The sequence below is a fragment of the Aspergillus saccharolyticus genome, assembly GCF_003184585.1.
Source record: "Aspergillus saccharolyticus JOP 1030-1 unplaced genomic scaffold BP01scaffold_27, whole genome shotgun sequence".
Taxonomy (NCBI): Eukaryota; Fungi; Ascomycota; class Eurotiomycetes; order Eurotiales; family Aspergillaceae; genus Aspergillus; species Aspergillus saccharolyticus.
The window spans coordinates 53,892-72,881 of NW_020290637.1; the positions used below are offsets into that span (position 1 = coordinate 53,892).

An 18,990-nucleotide genomic window follows, 5' to 3' on the forward strand; every position below is an offset into this window, starting at 1 on the left:
TGTAGAGTAAAGGATAAAAGGTATCATTAGGATGCGTATAATCTTCCTTCCACTTCCCTCACAATCGTCTATCATGTACGTCAAATGTTGAAATTTGTGGAGTAGAATTAACTTTCATTTTCGCATAATTTCGTCCTCACTCTCCTATATCTATCTAGGACAGAGCCAGATATGAATGCATACCTGAAACGGCATGATGGCGAGCAAGTTCTATCCTGCTGCAGAGAAACGAAAGACAGCACCATTCATGCCTTGTGGATTCAGGCAGAAAAGTATGTATCCGAAACACTTATGGTATGCAAGTGACTGTATCGTGTTGTGGCGAAGGCACAGACAGAGAAGATCAACCAAACCGTTGCTTCGCCAATGTCTTCAGCCATCCAATCGTCTCCTCCTCCTTCTCCCGGTACTTCTGCAGCCTCTCCTCCCTCTCCGCCGCCTTTGCGCGCATGATCTCCTCACGCCGGATTTCCCGCTCGTTCTTCTTCCGCTGCTCCCTTTCCCGGGACTTTTTAATCGCGTCGAGGTCATTCTCGCCGGATCCCATCAGATCCTCGTCCGGCACCGCCGCCCCCGGCGACCCGCCGCGTCGCGCCTCCGCGAACGCGCGATTTGCCTGTGCAGCCTCCTGTCGCTTCTCCATGCGACGCTCGTGCGTCCCCGGCTCCGCGCGCGGAGCCACCTCGTCGTGCATATGCCGGAGCTCCGCGCGGTGGGAGCGCAGCTCGGTTCGATAGAGCGAGTTAGAGTCGTGGCGTGCGGCGAGGGCGTCTTCACGTGCTTGTTCTGTTTTGACCCGGGATAAGATGAATCAGTTGTTCTGTTGTCATGGATTGCCTTCTTCCGCACAAACATCAAGTACAAGGGAAGGCTTTGACTTTGAGTTCCGTGCGAGAGAGGGGGGCAGGGATGTGCAGAGCGCATGGAGTGAGTCTCTCTTTCTCTTACCTCTCTTCAGTTCCAGATCCTGTATCGTGGGAATTGTCGGCCCAGATAGTGACTTGTCGGGTTGGGGAAGGGTGGGTCCGTAGTCGTCGTCTTCATTATCGTCATCGTCGTCGTCTTGTTCCTCTTGCGCGGTGATATCGCGATCGTGTCGTGGGTGGGTATCAGATTGATTCCGTCGAGCGGAGGCTGCTGCTTGCGCGTTGCTGGCTGCACGAGGAGCTGGAGAAGGAAGGGCATCGACGTTGGCCCGCGCGCGCTCCAGCATCGCGGGATCGTACCATCCCTCGGCTAGTTCTCCGTGGTTCCTGAGATGTCAGTCTAGTGTTTTTAACTTCGCATTGGACTTGATTTGGGTGTGCATGGTGGGTCTTTTGGTTGGGAGAGAAGGGTTGACATGTGGAGAGGGTTGTTCTTTGTTTGCTTGTTGTTGCTCTTCTACCTGTTGCGCAATGACGGAAGGGTGGAAAGAGAGGGGAAAGGTGCTAGGTACCATTTGCGGATGAAACTCTTCCAGCGACCCTTGACCTCGTCCTCTGGAAGTTCCTCTAGGTACAAGCCCTTCTGAATGTCGAGGTACATGGCGAAGAGCGGGGTGTAGGCGGTTAAATCGTGTTTGGTGAGTTCGCGCGATTGGTATGGGAGGATTATGGGGGCTTGCGCTGTGTTGGAAGTGCGGTGGGAGGGGGTATTGCGATCGCGGTGGTGGCGATGATGACGATGACGCTCGCGCTCTCCGTCTCGTCTGTGTCTCTCATGGTCAATATCGGCGTCGTGGTGGTGGTGATGATGGTGATGGCGTCGGCTTCGGTGCCTGTCGGTTCTGTCGGTTCTATTCGGAGAACGGGAGCGGGATCTGCTGTGGGTGTGGTGTCGCGAAGACTGGCCAGTGCGGTCGCGAGGATGATCTCGGGAGGACATTATGATGAGGAATTGAAGCTGCAGATGTTTGGAGGAGAGGTGGACGAGTTGCTACAAACAATCGGGTCGTTGAAGAGAGTTCGATGGCGGAGTTGGAGATGCCAAGCTTCGGCGGCCGAAGCGGCGGCGGCGAGGGTGATAGGGTGGGGAAGTCCGGAGACTGAACGGTCACAATACACTACTGGTAAAATGTAATTAGCTACCTATCAGTCATTCAAGATGGCATGGATTAATTCGTGCTATATTCTCTCTTTATTCAAACGTCTACTTTACAGCTACAATATTGCTAGGCCCAGACATACATCCGCTGCATCAAATTCATCTCCATGGCATCTGTGGCCGTCAACCCGGGACTCTGGAAGAGGTGAAATGGCAAAGAGCTACACATGATCGATGTACAGCATCAATGTTAACTAGCTGGTGCGCTTTGTTGCTCACTGGCCGTGGTGGTCGAGGTGGAGTTGTCGGCCGCATTGGAGGACGCCGGGGAGGCAGTCTTGGAGCGGTTTGCGGCCGCCATCTGCCACGCGGGAATAGAGGCAGATCGGCCAAGCTGTGAAAGAGGGTTGTTGCCCAGAGTTGCAGTGCTCGCACTTGGACTGGGCTGCGCAGATTGAGATGGCTGCTCAACAGATCCTGTTGTCGCATTAGTTGTCGCGTTAGACGCAGGGGCCGACTCCTCTGCGCGCGAAGCAGTTGGAAGAGGGATCCCGCCCACAGTTCGTCCAGCAACAGGCGAATTGGTACCGCTACCACCGCCACCAAGTCGATTGCCCAAGAGAACCTTCAGGCTTTTCAGCTCAGTGCTTAATTCCTTTAAGCGATTCTCGTTGCCCTCGCGGGCATTCTCCATGGCCTTGGGGATGGCGTCTTTCAACGATTTGACTTCGTCGCTAATCCGGCGGGTCTCATCGTCCCTCCGACGAGATGCGTTCTTCATATCGGAAACCAGATTTTCCACCTCTTTAAGAGCAGCGTCAAGCCGCTCTGATCGCTCTTCTTCAGCAGACTTTAGGGCGGCTGTGTCGGTAGAAAGTTGATCGATAAGGGTAAATGCACGAGCGAACTGCTCATCGATATCCTGCTTGTCCTGCTCTAGTTGCGGTGGTGTGGGAGGCGCGATCAAGGGTGAGATGTAACGCTGGATCGACGTCAGATTACTTCGCAACGCGCGTCAGTCAAGGAATGGGGGTTCCAACCTTGGTGATAGTGTAAAGCCCATATCCCACACCACCCACGACGGTAGCCATAATGAACCAATCTCGCCAGTCCCGCTTCGGGGGTCTGAATTGACAACTGTATAAGTACCACTGGGGCTGTCCACCTTGTTGAGGGATCACTTACTCTGGAGGAGCCTGCCATTGACCATATGGTGGATAGCCATACCCTGGAGCGGGTGATTGGGGAGGAGGTGGTCGGTATACTGCTTGTTGCGGAGGGGGCTGATAATTCGAGGTTGATGTTGCCGCGGCCGCGGCGGCCGGATCTTCTCCTACTCGCGAAAGAGCGACATCGATCTCCTCTCTCGTGAGATTCTTCGACTGCAGGAATGCGACTCGCTTTTCGATTGGCGAAGAAGCGACAGACGGATCTTGGAGGACTATTTAGGATTAGGGCATGCAACAGAATCGATTTATATGTGGCGCGCCGGTGAGTACTCACAAGTTATCTACACAATTCAAATTGAGAAGTCAGCTTTATCTCCAGCAATCACATTGAAAGACTACTAGACTTACAGCAGACGAGATAAGCTCCTCGCGCACCATTTTGAACGGGTCCCGCAGGGACTCTATTCCTAGTCACGAAAACCAGGAGGAGCCTATCGAGTGTAAGATGTGTAGGAGGTAAGATCTAAAAGGGAACAACAGAATGGGCTCGAAAATGGAGGATAAGTTAGTGAAGAGGATGAGGAGAAGTGAGTTGGACCTCGGGAAGTTTGGGGGTGGAGGGGGCCTAGAACGGATACAGTAAGCCTCGGCGGAGGCGGATTCTCCCCTCCCCGCCCAAGAGAAAGAACAAGATAAATGATCTCGTGATCGGTTTTGTTGTTCCCAAGCAACACACCGCCTGCTTCTTCGGAGCCAAAGCGGCATGTCTTGTTTACATCCGCCCGCTCTGCACATCCAAAATCTCCCTTCCCCGCCTCTTCCAGTACAGCTACTGTACTGGTTATTGAATCAATCCACATCTTGGTAGTGTTCTTTCTTGGACCAGCTTGGTCTGTACTTTGGGAGAATTCGGTGGTTTTAGCCAGCCCGAAAGCCGCAGTCGCGGCAGCTTCCTCATCATGTCGCAAGACACCGGATTGTTCAGCATCAGGCGCCCACGAGAGGTATGCGCCCCTTCTTATCGCACCTTCCACGTATCTGCAGGGCTGCACATGGCTCTATATTGAGGGGAATGCTGACTTGTTATATCCAGTCCATGGCTCTCGGGAGCGTTCAGAACTATTCCGCCCTTCCCCAGCCCTCATCTGCCCTCAAACGTACCAGTTCCGTCGGATATCAGAACCCTCCCTTTACCTCGCAGCACACACGCTCCATGTCGCTTATGAACTCTGCTAGTCGCCCACAACAGCCAAATTTCCAGCGATCTTCATCCGGCGGCGGCCTTGGTGCAGATGCTGGTCTCTCGTCAGTCCGACGCTCGGTATCGAGTAATATGTTCCATGGACCTAGCGTGGGACGCCCCAGCTTTGCTCCTGGAGGGATGGCATCGAACACAGCAGCCGCGCAGGCGCTACAGCGAAGGAGCAGTGTGTTTTCACGTCCATCCATGGGTGGCGCCATGGCGCATCAGTCGTTCTTCACTCAGGTTCCCACCGTAGCCGGCGTTCCAAGAGACCCAAGGCCTCTCAGAGACAGGTCTTTCCAGGCGCGGATTGGCCAGGAACTCTTGGAGTACCTAACACATAACAATTTTGAGCTCGAAATGAAGCACTCATTAGGTCAGAATACACTACGCTCGCCTACCCAGAAAGACTTCAACTACATCTTCCAGTGGCTATATCACCGCATCGATCCAGGCCATAAGTTTCAGAAGAGTATGGATGCGGAAGTGCCGCCCATCTTGAAGCAGTTACGTTATCCCTACGAGAAAGGTATCACGAAGTCTCAAATCGCAGCAGTTGGAGGCCAGAATTGGCCCACCTTTCTTGGTATGTTGCATTGGCTCATGCAACTGGCACAAATGATGGATCGGTTTCTTCTTGGCGAATATGATGAAGCATGCGCAGAAATGGGCGTGGACGTCTCGGGCGACCGCATTATTTTTCGATTCCTCACAAGTGCGTACCATGACTGGCTGCAGGGAGGGGAGGAAGAAGATGATGAAACGGCAGAGAAGAGACTTGTTCCTCATGTCGAAATGATGGCCCAGGAGTTCGAAAAAGGCAATGAGAAATACGTGCAAGAGATGCAGGTCCTCGAGGCCGAAAACAGAGCGCTACGCGATCAGATCGAGGAGCTGGAGAAAAATGCCCCGGATATGGCCAAGCTAGACAAACATTTTCGTATCCTAGAAGATGACAAAAGGAAATTCGAGGACTACAACCAGAACGTGCAGGGCAAGATCGAGAAATACGAGAATCGAATCAAATTCTTGGAGGACGAACTAAGGAAGACCGAAGCAGACCTGCAAGCTGCAGAGGATGAGCGGTCGGGTCTTCAGGCCAGTGTCGACCAGCAAGGTCTGACTATTCAAGACATTGATCGCATGAATACCGAACGTGAGCGGTTACAGAAAAACCTCGAAGACACTGTCAATCGCTTGGAAGAAACGCATGCACGAGTCATGGCTAAGGAGGCCGAAGCTAGCAAGAAGCTAGAGGACTTGGAGGAGGTCATTAAAGCTTACAATACTCTCGGCTATCAGAACAGTTTGATCCCATCATCCGCCGTGAACGCCAAGGGAGATGAGTACGAGCTCAGCCTTAATGTCAACGAGAGTAATTTCTCATCGTCGCAAATTGGTGGTCTCCCGAAAACAATTTCTCCAGATGGTGATCGACTGCTTGCGGAGCCGTTTACAGGATACCATCCGGCTCATTTGTTGAATCTTGACCTGCGAGGTGCCGTTCGTAGTAATCTTCAGTCCCTTCGCAAGGATATCAATGAACGTCGGAAACGCGCAATTGACGACGACATGGAGCGTCGCAATCTGTTGGACAATATCAAGGAAGCCATGGACGAGAAACGAAGTGAAGTCGAGGCCTTGGAACACAAGCGGCGCGCAGCCGAAGAAGAATTTGAAAGGCTTAAGGAGATCACAACTACTCAGAAGCTCGCTTCGGATGCACAGATTGAGAAGATGGAAAAGGAGCTGGCGAAGATGCGCGCCACGCTTAGCGAAAGCGTCCAGCTGATGGAACAACGCGAGATGAATACCAATATCGAATACGAACAATTGACGCTTCGTGCGAATTCTCTGCGGGAAGAACTGCACACGAATGTGGAAAGCATGCTGAACGATGTGATTCGCTTCAAGGTTCACATACAAAAAGGACTGGAGGACTACGAGAGTTTTGTTGTTGACGAAGTAGAACAAGAGTTGGGAGGCGACATGCAGTTCGCTGAGGAAGAGGATGTTGAAATGTCCACAGAAGAGCTTTGAACTTTCTGTCATATGTGGTTTGGAATTGATCGCATGGAGTCTATCTCTCAGGCGCCAATGGTAGAGTTTTGTGGGGGTTCTTTTTGTTCGGATGGGCTCATATGATGCTGTTTTTCTCTTTTCTGCTTGTTTGAGTGATACCTTTGGTTGCTGGTAGCTGTTCCAGTCACTGCTCGACTTCTAGGACATTGTATGTAATGAACTGTTCATGAACTTCGGGGATGTCTGTCTGTTTCACAAGGCAGTAGTATCTCTTGATGTGCTTGTCCACACTTCAGATAGTCACATCCCATTATCCTGTCTTTCTACCCCTACAATAATTACTCTCCTGATTAAAGGGAGCGAGTATCTAAATAGCAGTGCCCTGATTGGCGGGGATTCATTCAGTCTTGAGCTGTGGTTGCTGAGTCAGCCCCCAGCTATCGATCTCCCGCCCAGAATTTCTCCCGGCGGCAACAACCTACATTCTAAGAATCTTTCATCATCACATCGCATCTCTTGTCTCTTCGCTCTCCTTTCTTCTTTCTTCTCGTCTTACGAACAATAAACCTGAGAAGTCCCGTCGTGTGCATTATTTTCAAGGTATGCATGTGACTTCGTGCTTGTGACTAGACATGCGTCACAGAACATTCGCTATACGGACACTTCGAGTTCTGGACTTCCTCCGCCCGCAGGCCACCGCCGCTAGCACTACTATCGTGTCATGAAAAGGTGCCTTTCCTCAGCTCGTCCGCTACGTCTGCGTCACGGGTTTCCCCGCATCGACTGTTCTCCTTTGATCGGTTTTCCTGGCGGAAATCATGGCTATCTTCCTTATGGTTTGCGCTGGGCTACGTTCGCAGCTGTCGACAAGCGGCGCCAGAAGCGTGATGGTGGCTTCTCATCCATAAAACTAGATATTTCATACGGTTTTTTGAGATTTCAAGCATTGAGGCAAAAGCAATTACCTCGTGGGACCGATGAAGAGCTTAAAGAAAGCGAATTCTGGGTTTCGATGCTCGAGAAGCATTTGCCACCCCGATTGCGCAGGGCCTACAATGAGGAGGAGAACGAGGAGCAAGATTCATGGGATGATACGCCATCATTAAATCGAATCACTTTCGCAGCGGCGGTCGATGCGTCCAACACGCTATATCGAGCCAGAAAGCATGGGCATCTGGATCTGCTAACTCATCTTGGCTTCCGACTGAACAACTGGGCGGCCGTGGATTTCATCCTAGGTCGTCTGCTTGACGCCTCCGAGGTCATCGAAGAGTATGAAAAGCACTCGCGGCCTATTACTGGTGTACATTGGGCGCTGGATCCCGATGTGACCCTAGATGAACTCTCCAGCCGAACCGTAAACTTTGCTCCCACGGCCACTCCGGCTCTCGGTCCTAACGTGTCGAAAAAATCGATACCGATCAGTCTGGATCAGTCTACTTCTCGGCCCCTTATCGCCCAACTAAGAGGTGAATTGATGGCGCAGGTATGGCAGACATTGGGATCTCTTGTGCTTGAGGCGGCGGATGCTGCCCCCAATGATGCCAAGCTGGCTATGTCGATTGTTCAATGTACTCTGGCACGCCTACACACATCTGGCGCCATATCCGACAAGGTTTACGAATTCATCCCACCCAGCGAATTCCAAACCACGTATCGTCCTCCAGGGATGTCCTTGCTCAGGTCCGCCATTATGGAAGCCCTGACCGATGCCGCGTGGGCAAAGTACGAGGCTGACATGGCCAACAAGGCTGCTGCCGCAGGTCAGGAGTCACCTTTCATTTCAGTCAAGCCAAATATCCGTGAACTGGGGCCATCAATCTGGATAGAGCTAATTCTTTGGTGTTGCGTTGAGCATGGCTTCATTGAAGAGGGAGTTGGGCTGATCCAGCGCATGCAGGCTCAGAAAGCTGGTTTACCCTGGAGTGTCAACAACTGGAAGGAGGAGCACTTGCTCGACAAGCCGACGCGGAAGACTGATATTGACGTGGATAGCATATGGCATCGACCACATCATACGCTACGAGATCACAACGATGTTGGCAAAAACACATTTGATGGTCTGGGGCCCCGGATCATCAGTGAGGAAGTTGCTTGGGCACTGTTGGACAATCTCCCAAACCCCACATATACAGGCACAGGTTTACATGGCTTGATGCCCAGCAACTTGATGTCCTGCCTCAACACATTAAAGTTCGTACTCAGAAGACAGAGCGAAGGGCCTTTGCATTTGACAAATTCGAGGAGCAATTCTTTTCTTGTGCGGCTACTAGAATCTGGAGGATACAATCCCCGATTGGACCCTCGTACTCTTGCCGACATCCTGCGAACCGCATCGCGCTTAGGATCGCTATGGGACTTATCCTACACACAGTACTTGGATACGGAGCGTCTCAACCAACTTTCTCAGCGGACGTTTTACGATCAAAGTTTGGCGGCGTTTGGCTTGTTTGAGTACCTCATTAGATACTTTTCGTCTCTTCATCTGTCCCGAGAGGCGTGGAGCCTATATACCTGGTTACAGAACTTCATTGACACAAGCAGGCGACAGCTGATGGACGAATTCGCTGCCTCTCCATCAACTGCCTCCCACACTCCGGCAGCCGAAAGCGCTGGAGACTCGCTTCAGCCTTCTCTGCCATCTTTGCCACACTTATCGAACTTGACGCTAACCGGACTACTTGAGTTACTCACGGATACACAGGCTTACAAGTCCGGTGCTTTACTGGTTTCCGCCGCGGACATCGACAGACCTATCATCCCAAAGAGCCTGTACGGTGATCCGAGCATAGCAACCACAATCCTTCGTTTTGCTGCAGACACCAAAAATGAGGCTCTGGCTGATTTGGTCGTTGGATCTCTCCAGCATCCACTCTCTATCGGCACCATCCGTGCCCTCATCAACTACCGCATTGTTCTAGGCCAATGGAAGTCGGTGGTTTTGATGCTCGAGTACCTTCGTGACCATCGTCTTAAGTCTTGGGGCTACAGCAACGTCACCACATTGGTTGCCCAAATTATTCGCATAGAACACGAAGTTGCAACTCTACGCGAGAAGCAGGACCCGCATGTCGATGACGAGATTGCCCGCCTCTCTGATTCTCTCAAAGAAGCAATATCAATACTCCAACGTCTATTCACTGGGGAATTTAACATAAGCGAGCGCAGCGTCGCATCAGAGAATGTGTTCCGCCTTGGACAACCGGAGTATCAGGCACGCGTCCTCTACAGTCTCCACCGTCTCGTCCTCTCCCTCGATATATCTCCCGCCCTTCAGACCATCGCCAAGCTCACCGAGCCACATCTCCAATTCAAGGCCACTCCACGCAGCTTGATTCCCTACATCCCATCTACTGCGTTTCAAAAGGTCCTTGCCGCCGTCGTCGACACAAAAGATAGCACTGCAGGCGTGAAACTATATCAAAAGCTATGCTTGGACTCGGTTCCGTCGAATGTAGAGCGGATGCAGGCGGGCGGTGTTCCGCTCATGTACCTCCACTCGGAACTCGTCTACGAGCGGGGTGACCCGTTTTCAAAACCGGCGTCCTTCCGGGAAAAGCAGGCCAAGTGCGTGGTACCGAGCTTGAACACCATTCGGATCATTCTACTGAGCGCAATGAAGGAATACCTTGCCATGCTGGGTATATCCACGAATGCCGACAATGACCGGACAGGCACCGGCGTATTTCGCCCTCCTTCATATCTCGAAAAGCTCCTCATCGGGATGCAAGAGAATGGCACAATAGGTCATGCATTTGATGGCCCCGTGCGCACCACTCTCCGCCGCCGCGAATGGAACTCGACGCCGCCTCCGCAGGAGTCCAGAAGCGGGTATACCCTTCACCCGCAGCTGCCTCCAAACATCATGCCGAGATTCTCCTGCAAGTTTGCCCCAAAAGACATTGTTCTTAATTTCTGCATTGTTCGATACTTGCGCCTCGGAGGGGATCCCGATATGATCAATCACGAAACCGGGGGGTATCTGCAGCGACACTGGGACACAATACAGCGCGATCTGAAAGCTTTGCGCCCCCCGATCAAGCTTCGCCGAGTAATAGACCAGGATACGCAGGTGGAAAGCCTGGTGATTGATGAGCCAAGGCAGAAATTGGGGGGGTTGCGTCAGAGAAGACGTTCCTGAAAGTTCCTAAGTAAGTAGGGAGAGTGTGGTTCTAATCAGTTTCCTTCCACACTACCCATCACTGGTGGTAGGCGAGTAATCACTCGCCCAGTCTCGCTTCCCTCTCTCCTTTTCTACAGGGGCACGGGGGCACGAACTGCCGTGTGCATGTGTCGCGGTCGATGTGCATATATATATATATATATATATTGCTTTGCGAGTTCGACTTTAGCGTTTTGTTCTGTTTTGTTTTCTTTTTTTTCTTTCTCCTGTAACATTAGACATAGATATACATGTATACCAATAACCATAAAATCTTGTTGATACCCAGGAGTCAATGTCCTTTGTGCCGTCCGCTCTCGATTATTCGTCGTACTATTTTCAAGGAGGACTTGAGTTTTGTCTGCAGACAAGTGTCTCGTTGCGTGTTCCACCGGAGGTGGGAGGGTGGGGGGGGTTAAGAAGGGGACCACCGCGTCGTATCTTAACCAGAGTATCTATGTAACGGTCTGTGCCAGAGTAAGAGGTGTTGCCGTCATTCTTGATCATTAGTCCCGGCTCACGCGATTCGTGAGCCAGAGAAGTGAAGTCAATAATCACCAGCCAGCAGCCCATCAACCCCTCTCCTGAGAACTCAGGAGATTGTTCCACCGTCCCGAAGAGCCGCCACCACTCTGACGCTAGCTCTAAGGGTTAGGTACCAGGAACCTATGTATGTCCACCGCGGAGAACAATCGATGGATTGAATCAAGCAGGAGACAAGATCCCGGGAATCATACAGACTACTCATGACTAGGGATCGGGGTCAGAGTGAAGAGGGGCAACTAAAAAGAAGTGGTATTCTTGACTGCAACGAGAACGAAATGGGAAAAAAACTACAATCGACCGAAATCATACACCGCCATTGACTCATCCATCCAATCCTTCGTAATACATTTCACCAGCGCCAGTAAGTAGAGAGAAAGCCCCGAGCATACTTCACTCCCGTCCGTCTCTCCAGACTCCATGTCCCGACAAGTGCCACCTAACCGGTCCAAGATATCTCTCGCAAAGAACAACAAAGAAAAAGACGAAAGGCCGAGTAGGCGAAAAAAAACAGGAAAATGATCAGAGCGCTTTGAACGCCCAGTAGATATCAGAGGTATGATCGCGAACAACAGAATAGGCCCGCCTACGATCCAAGAGACGCAGCTAAACTCATCCATGTTGCAGAGAAGACTGGGTAAGACCATTCATAGATCTGAAAGTCGTGCGGGTCGTGGCAGCAGAGATTGCAGAAGATAGACATGAAAAATAGGATATCCCGGTGGGCTTTTACCAAATTTCAGGTCAATCCAGACTAAGATATCACCCCCATGGTTGATCCTCATCTCCCGTGGCTGGAAAGAAAGAGCGAATGAATTCGCCGCTGATTGGGTCATATGGGAAATATGCATCGCCTCCGGGACTGGGATCGGAAGGCATGAAGTTCATCGGCATGCCTGAGTGTTGATGATGTTGATGTGGCTGTTGCTGATAATGCTGCTGCTGGTTCTGATGGTTCATGGTGAATGACATTCCAGAATCATGGTGCATATTGGATAATTGCGGCGCACCAAGAGATTGACTCATATCAGCAGGTGTCGATTGATAAATCATAGGACCTGAGTTAGTGGCCTCTCCAGATTGTGGTTGGCCAGATTGAATCAAACTGTGTGCTCGAGGATCGTTACCAAACACGGGCATATCGCTAATGTCGTAGTCCATTCCACGGGCAATCTGCCGGAGACTCCCAAAACATAATTCCCACGCACGTCGAGACGCTAGACTAATTTGTGCCATCGCAAATAGCCAACGAATGGCCTTCTTTGTGGAATCTAAGAAGTTTGTTTCGTCTTCTGGCTTGTGGATACAGCCGAATGATAACTCTAATAGCAAGACCGATGTGGCTTGCATGAGGTAATGCAGAATACACCACCAAGGGCACACTTGGTAAAGACGGGCTGCGTCTGGCACATCCGGCATCAAGTCGAGCATCCGTCGAGCGGAATCCAAGGTTACGACTGCCATTTCATGGCTGAAGGTCGGCCTCTTGCTAGCAGCGGTTTGCCGTGCGTCACGACGACAGAGGCATGGCCGTCCCAGAGTTATTCGCGCACTATAGTAATGAAATGCGAGGAAAAGCTTGACACGCACGATATCAGTGCTCTGATCTTCTCTCCGAGAGAAGTCGTACGCTTCGTGCAGATTTTGATACCAAAGATCAATCCGAGACCGCAATTCGCCAATTCTGTTCTCAATGTGACTCCATGGGATGGAAATGCAATCGAGTGAGTATACCCGGTTGACAATTTCCTGTGATATGACTGCAAGGTCAACATAGTAGAGAAAGCCTAGAGCGCTACTCGGAGGTAGATTCCGTAACCATGAGGGGTCGCGCGCTTGGTCTGCCGCGTCAGCTTCTCTGCCCCCACGGGGATTAGAGGGCATCTGCCGAACGGACGAAGAGGCAAGGGCAGTTTCAATGTAGTCTTGGCGAAGATTCGGATTATTGAGAAGTCGTGTCGCAGCGGGCTCCGAGAGCTGTTCCTCCTCGAAAGGAAGTGGAAGTGGCGTTGTGCAGATGCCGTCGGTGATGCACGAGGCACGTCCTGTCATAATACCCAAAATGTGCTCAAATGTGTACAAACACCACCAAACCCGATACCGGGCTTCTTTAGAGACCTTCGCCGTGGTATCGCTGGTATTCTTCATATTGAGCCCTAGCGTGATAGCAGAACGTACGGCTAGAGCAGCGATTCTCCAAGCCCTAATCGCAACACTGCGTTAGATGCGGGACGTAGGTGAGCAAGGTACATGGCTGCCTCACCTATTTATCTGGTCTGTGGAGAGTAAATAGTACGCAATCAAACCTTCCACTTGAACCTGCTGAAGATCGGGATGACTAAATAGCACATCACCGTTCATGCTGAGTATCCGGGCCCGAGTGAGATAGACCAAGTGGTCATTATCGTCTCCTCGCCATGGTGCTTGCGTAAGATAAGCATGCTTGGCTGCGATAGCAAAGATCATATTTAGGATAGCTAACCACTTGTCGCCAGGTCGGGCTGCACTATCGAAGAACGTTTTGTATTGGGCAGAGAAAAGAGTGCGGTTGATGATGGGAAAGAACGGGTGCACGGTCTCCAAATAGTCTTGAAAGAGTTGGTCGGCCACCTTCCGTGGTGGCATCCAGTACACATGGACGGGACCAGGGACAGAGATATCCATATCGTCCAGATGATAATTGACCGAATGGATGGTGAAATCACTTTCCTGACCCGCTTCGTAGTAGCCTGGTAATCTGCGTGAACGTTGTTCGGCCTCCTTGCGTACTCGCTGCATCCAAATAACCTCTGAGTTCTTGCCCATATAGCCAGTCGCACGAGAACTAGGCGTTCGGTTCACGTCCTCTTCCACACGATCTATGGCATCTAGCGACCCGATTGATGAAGTTGAAGATACGTCATCCTCGGCGTATTCATCCTGTGGCGTTACGGAACTCGACTGTGCTTCGGTGGACGTCGCTGTACTTTCACTACCCGCATGCTGGTCGATGTTAGTATAATTCAATGATTCTTAGGATATAGCCCTTAGCCCAAAGACGCTGCGGGTAGTAGAGACAATACTCACCTTGTCTAGAACAAGCTTTATCCTCTCGGCAGCGCGGCCATCCACCACAGAACCCAGCTCTCGCAGAAGATTTTCATAATCGGACGTCTTGGTAGAGAGCTTGGACAATTGCCTAGACCTTCAAGTCAATGGCAAGCACAAGAGAAATCGGGCACTAGGGTCCACAAACGTCTTCGTTTTTTCGCGCCAGGAGACTGGATAACGGCAGCTGACCCGTAACTCCTTACACTGTCTGCACACCGGGGTATCACCGCTACATTTGGTCTTTCGATGCCGACAAGATTCGCAAGCCAAAGGGACGCGCCGACTATAGCGTGGTGCAGCACCGGAGCGTTGTCGGGGAATGGCCACTTTTTTGCTCTTATCGGCGTTATTGCCCCCGCTGTTCGTGGTAAGGGCCGGCCGCTGTGGGGGTTGTGACGCTGATGTGCTGGTCAGTGTTTGGGAGTCGGTAGACGAGACCACCACAGACGGCTCTTCCGTGTGAGGACGAAGTGGCATTCTACCTTGCGAATGACTCCCATCCCCGTCCGGTAGACGAGATTGGTTCTCCATGGTGCTTTGGTTCTTGCGACAGGGTGGAGGACCGGGACCACAAACGGGTGGCGAGCAGCGAAGGTCGTTCCAACGACGATCACCGAGTTATCTCAGGATGCTGTTCGTGTCTGCTGGTAAAGCTTGCGCTTCAATGGTCGCCAAAACGGAGATCAGATATTTTCGAGCCTGAAGCATACACAGCCGAACAGGAACATGATGGCCGGCTGGCGGGGAAGATTGAACACGAGATTTGGCGATTTGGGAGCGCGAAGCATATGCAGCCACAGCCAGCTGCAGTGCTTAATAGTAGAGTGGGTGGTCGGAGGCTGGGGAAAGAGAGCGGAAGGAGAAGGAGGAGAAATGAGAGAAGAGAAGAAGAAAAAAAAGAAAGAGAGGAACAGAAGCGATAAGTTTTGATGCGTTGAGAAGCCGGAGAAGGGGGAAGAAACATTGAGGGGTGAGGAAGAAGAATCAATGCGGGTCCGTACTTTCCTGGCACACAGTATGCAGGCTGCATGACAGATGGGCAGGCGGGCGGTGACTCGAGGTACTCAGGACGTACAGCAAGTTCGGTAGTTACAGTCCATAAGAGAAATAAGTCACTACCGAGTACCTACATAGTATGGGCTAACTAATACCAAGTGCAGGGTTAACTTACAGCCAGCACCAAGTGACGGGAAGTTGACTTTTGGTCCGTGCTCCACAACTCGATCGCCTCGCCCCGCCAGATGAAGTCATGACCAGTGTGTGTCCCGCCCTGTTCTGGCTCAAATCCTCGTTCCTGACTTTGCTTCGATCTCTCCATTGTTTTCTTCTGTTCTTTTTACCACCTTCTGAGTTTCGTGGTTGTTTCTGTACAGGTCAGCCAGGTTCTTGGGAAGTAACTTAGGCAGCAATCGGGAAGATCGCTATCTGCATATCTCCATTCCCAAACGACCGGGAGATTGTCCAGACCAACCAAGAGTGAGCCGTTGCATGTCTCCCTGTGCCATCAGAAAAGTTGGCTCGGAGCCTCGAACAGCCCATGGAACAGGATCATGGCGTTTGTTCCGGGGCTCCAATCAAGTTAGGGCCTACAATCCGTGAGGATACGAGAATCTTCGTCAAATCAGAATCCCTTAAGAGGAGATCTGGAGGCTTTTTTTGCATTTCAAAAGGCCACAGGCGCTAAACATACATGATTGCTGACATCACAACATAAATCCCAGTTTTCCGGCTTTCCTTTTTCTTTCTTTTTGCTTCCAGTTTTCCTTTATTTTTGTGCTTCCAGTCTACCAACCGTAGCCATTCCAGAGCGCCGACAATCGCCATCGCACCGATCCGATCAAACGAAATGTTTCAGCTCCATTCAACTGAGCAACCATAAGAGAGGTCTCACGATCGGCCCGAAGAAATTCGGAATCAAGTCAATCGTGTGAAGTAAAATGAGAAAGAGAAAAGACAGGGGACAGGAAAGAGGTGGAGAAGGTATATATGTACAGGAGGGGTGGGCGCTTCGGCTGTCGCCTGAGGGGGGGGGGTTCGGGAACGGAGATAAGGCAAGGGCCGCAAGCACGCATTAAAGGGATAAAAATGTACAGGGTTATATCATAGGGTTCGCAAAGGATCCGAGGAGGACCGGCCAATAAAGACCAGCCAGAGTCGAAAAGGGAGTGGAGAGAATATATTCCCGTGGACAGCATCGGTCGCAAGGGGAGTTTAGAGATCGTCAAACATCTCGTCGAGCTCGTGGACGTCGACCGTTTCCGGACTTTGAAGCTCTCGCCACGAGTCAAAGACCATGGCCCCGTCCGAGTGAGGCAGCGCGCGAACACCCAGCGACACCTTGACTTCGTGCTCAGCCAAATCTGCCATTTTCATGTCCAGGTCAGGCATTTCACTGTTCAACATGTCGATAGGTCGCTTCAGTGCCGAGACAGAGGGCACGTTCGGATCGTCGGGTAGACTGATCTGGGGGGCACGTCCAATCGCTTCTGACTGAGACTCGCCATCCAATCCATCGTCCGAAGCCACACTCGTGCCAGACGAGATAGAGGAGGCTACGGAAGTAAGAGAAGGTGACGGAGAAGTACCGAACAGAGCTGCCACGGCTGCCTCGTCAAGATCCTGCTGTTGGAGGTGGCCTTGGAGAGGAGAGACTTCGGAGAGACCGCCACGAGAGAAGTAGTCATGGGTAGGTTCGTCGGCCATACGGTCGCTGTTGAATGAAAGGTGGCTGTCGTTCACGGGGGTGCCACAAATAATCATGTTATCCTCGTGCAACTCATTGAGACCTTCCGATAGCGCTGAGAAGTGTGTGACAGAAGGCTGTTGCTGTGCTTCCTTCTGTTCGGAAGCTCGCTCACGAACAGCACTTGCTGTTTGTGTGAACTCCTTCTCATCACCTTCCAATGGTGGGGATGCAGCTCGGTTCGAATGCATCAATCGAGTATGATGATCTCCGAACTCGGTGCCCGACCGGGAGGTGCTGGCAGAACCCGCGCGTCCATCCAAATCAATGTGTTCCTCGTCGAAGTCAGGGGAGGACAGGTCGACCTCAGGACTAGGGCTGAGGCGCGACCGCTCCCGGGCCAACGCGTCTTCCTCGTCAAGATCAATGCTTGTCACGCTAGGCGTCATGTCCTTTCCTTCTACACCGGGAATGATGACATCGTCCGAGTTCTCCGGAATGGCTTGACGGGTCATGGTGGTCAAGAAGTAGTACACCTTGCGTGGGTGAATAGGGATCAATTGTTTGGCCAGAGGGCAGGGCGCTAGTGCAGTCCAAGGGCGCTTCATGTACGCGCTTAGCCGTGAAGATAGAAGAGCTGCGGGATTGGCAGAGCTGCAGAAGAGGTTCGTGTCAGATGTGCACAGAATAAAGAACAGTAGAGGCGGTGTTGGGGACTTACTTTGCGACATTGTCATTGAGTGCAATAAGAACGGCAGCCAGCTCCTTGACCAGGTGAGGACGATTTCCAGTCTTTTCCAGCTGTTGAATGACTCCAACCACGATATCATCGTTTATGCCTTCTGTGTCGATCTTGGGGGCAACCGCGCCATCAGTAGGGGAGGGAGGTGGCGTTTGCTCCAAAGTCCCGCGCCGGCCAGAGGTACGGAGAGGCGTCGAGTGAGCTTTGCTATCCGTAGAGCGCGCAGTGGTACTTGAAGGTTCCGGCGATGAAGATGAATCGTGCGACCGTTTTACTTTTTTGGACGGAGGCAGCTGGTCGTCAGTCGCGTGCGGCGATTTCGAAGTGGACGGAGAGCGGCGGGACGAGTTCGGAAGCTGAATTCCCAAAGAGGGGAGCGACAGTGACTTGCGACGGGTATTATAAGGCATGTTTTTGTGAATATAGTAGGTATCCGAGGGGAGAAGAAGAGGCGAAGGAGTAATAGGATACACGCGGTAGGAAGTAAGCAGCGCAAGTAGTATACTAGTAAATCCGAGCACGGGTCGACGGAACAATACAGTATAGGCAAGACAGGAGAGCACGGGGACTAAGAATAGGGGAAACGAGTCTAATAACACACAGTAAAGACACAGGACAAGTTTAAAATGAGGAAATGGAAGATTGGAGGTGAAGGAGGGGGGGAAAGTCCGGAAGTTACAAGAAGAAGAATGTATGATGGGAAAAGGGAAAATAGATTGTAGGATAGAATAGTAGAAAGAAAGATGGGATGGGGGGGAGGGTGGGATGGGAGGGAGCAGGACGATTAGTTTCCGGCTAGGGGAAAGGATGGATGGGTGGATGGAGAGGGAGGGATGGATGGAGGGCGGATGTATGATGAAGATGGCGGCACCGGGAAAGACGAGATGGAAAGTCGAGGGAATGGGAATGGAATAATCACCGGAAACTTCGTTGGCCAGTGAGGGACCACCGAACCGTCGGAAGAAGTAGAAAAGGGCCCAGTCAACTGTACGGTAACGGTAAAAAATTTCCAATCCAAAAAAAAAGTGAGGAAAAAATAAAGTAATAGAAAATCAAGTAAGGCGATAGAGAGCCTGAGGAATCCCACTTGGCAATGCACAGCCATTCAGTGTGTCTGTTCGCTCTCTCCTCCCCTCTGTCAGTTTTGTATTATTTTTTTTCTTGTTTTTTTTTTTTACCTTCGCACTTTGCTCTCGAGCCGGGGGAAAATCAGCACGGGTGGATGTTTTAGAGTGGCGGTTATTGGTCCGACTCGATGATGGAGCGTTTGATGGTCGTTTTAAAGGAATGCCGGAAAGGAACTTTCTTTCT

The 18,990-nt window shown here is 51.5% G+C and overlaps 5 protein-coding genes across 5 annotated transcripts; 2 read left to right on the plus strand and 3 right to left on the minus strand.

The window, feature by feature from the left end:
* Positions 1-105: 105 nt before the first annotated feature.
* Positions 106-3,777, minus strand: BP01DRAFT_417306 (uncharacterized protein). The gene is made up of 8 exons (XM_025579250.1): positions 3,596-3,777; positions 3,211-3,466; positions 3,066-3,150; positions 2,305-3,007; positions 2,169-2,173; positions 1,439-1,884; positions 949-1,253; positions 106-786 (listed from the first exon to the last, which is right to left on the minus strand). The coding sequence occupies exons 1-8, from the start codon at positions 3,630-3,632 to the stop codon at positions 344-346; spliced, it is 2,280 nt and encodes a 759-aa protein (XP_025429309.1). The 5' UTR covers positions 3,633-3,777; the 3' UTR covers positions 106-343.
* A 376-nt stretch (positions 3,778-4,153) lies between these two features.
* BP01DRAFT_275668 (kinetochore-associated Ndc80 complex subunit NDC80) lies at positions 4,154-6,444 on the plus strand (the record flags this gene model as incomplete). Its single annotated transcript, XM_025571409.1, has 2 exons — positions 4,154-4,198; positions 4,288-6,444. Coding segments are annotated over 2 exons (2,202 nt in total), but the record flags the coding sequence as incomplete, so codon positions are not given.
* A 516-nt stretch (positions 6,445-6,960) lies between these two features.
* Positions 6,961-10,799, plus strand: BP01DRAFT_358586 (uncharacterized protein). The gene has a single exon (XM_025575471.1). It carries the CDS (start codon positions 7,181-7,183, stop codon positions 10,598-10,600), a length of 3,420 nt encoding a protein of 1,139 aa, XP_025429311.1. The 5' UTR covers positions 6,961-7,180; the 3' UTR covers positions 10,601-10,799.
* Positions 10,800-11,926: 1,127 nt separating this feature from the next.
* BP01DRAFT_301302 (Zn(II)2Cys6 transcription factor) lies at positions 11,927-14,731 on the minus strand (the record flags this gene model as incomplete). The annotated part of the gene is made up of 4 exons (XM_025572024.1): positions 11,927-13,367; positions 13,428-14,146; positions 14,231-14,342; positions 14,400-14,731. 4 exons carry the CDS (start codon positions 14,729-14,731, stop codon positions 11,927-11,929), a joined length of 2,604 nt encoding a protein of 867 aa, XP_025429312.1.
* A 1,734-nt stretch (positions 14,732-16,465) lies between these two features.
* On the minus strand, positions 16,466-18,089 carry BP01DRAFT_301103 (uncharacterized protein; the record flags this gene model as incomplete). The annotated part of the gene is made up of 2 exons (XM_025572020.1): positions 16,466-17,591; positions 17,659-18,089. The coding sequence occupies 2 exons, from the start codon at positions 18,087-18,089 to the stop codon at positions 16,466-16,468; spliced, it is 1,557 nt and encodes a 518-aa protein (XP_025429313.1).
* Positions 18,090-18,990: the final 901 nt, after the last annotated feature.

What these genes read in the sequence shown, in the direction of transcription:
- BP01DRAFT_417306 (XM_025579250.1), bottom strand. Translation starts at nt 3,632, where the DNA reads ATGGTGCGCGAGGAGCTTATCTCGTCTGCTGTAAGTC. An exon ending in TATCTCGTCTGCTGTAAGTC is followed by an intron (nt 3,467 to 3,595) that starts TAGTAGTCTTTC and finishes AATCCTAAATAG; the next exon opens with TCCTCCAAGATCCGTCTGTC. An exon ending in CAATGGCAGGCTCCTCCAGA is followed by an intron (nt 3,151 to 3,210) that starts GTAAGTGATCCC and finishes TTGTCAATTCAG; the next exon opens with ACCCCCGAAGCGGGACTGGC.
- BP01DRAFT_358586 (XM_025575471.1), top strand. Translation starts at nt 7,181, where the DNA reads ATGAAAAGGTGCCTTTCCTCAGCTCGTCCGCTACGTCTGCGTCACGGG.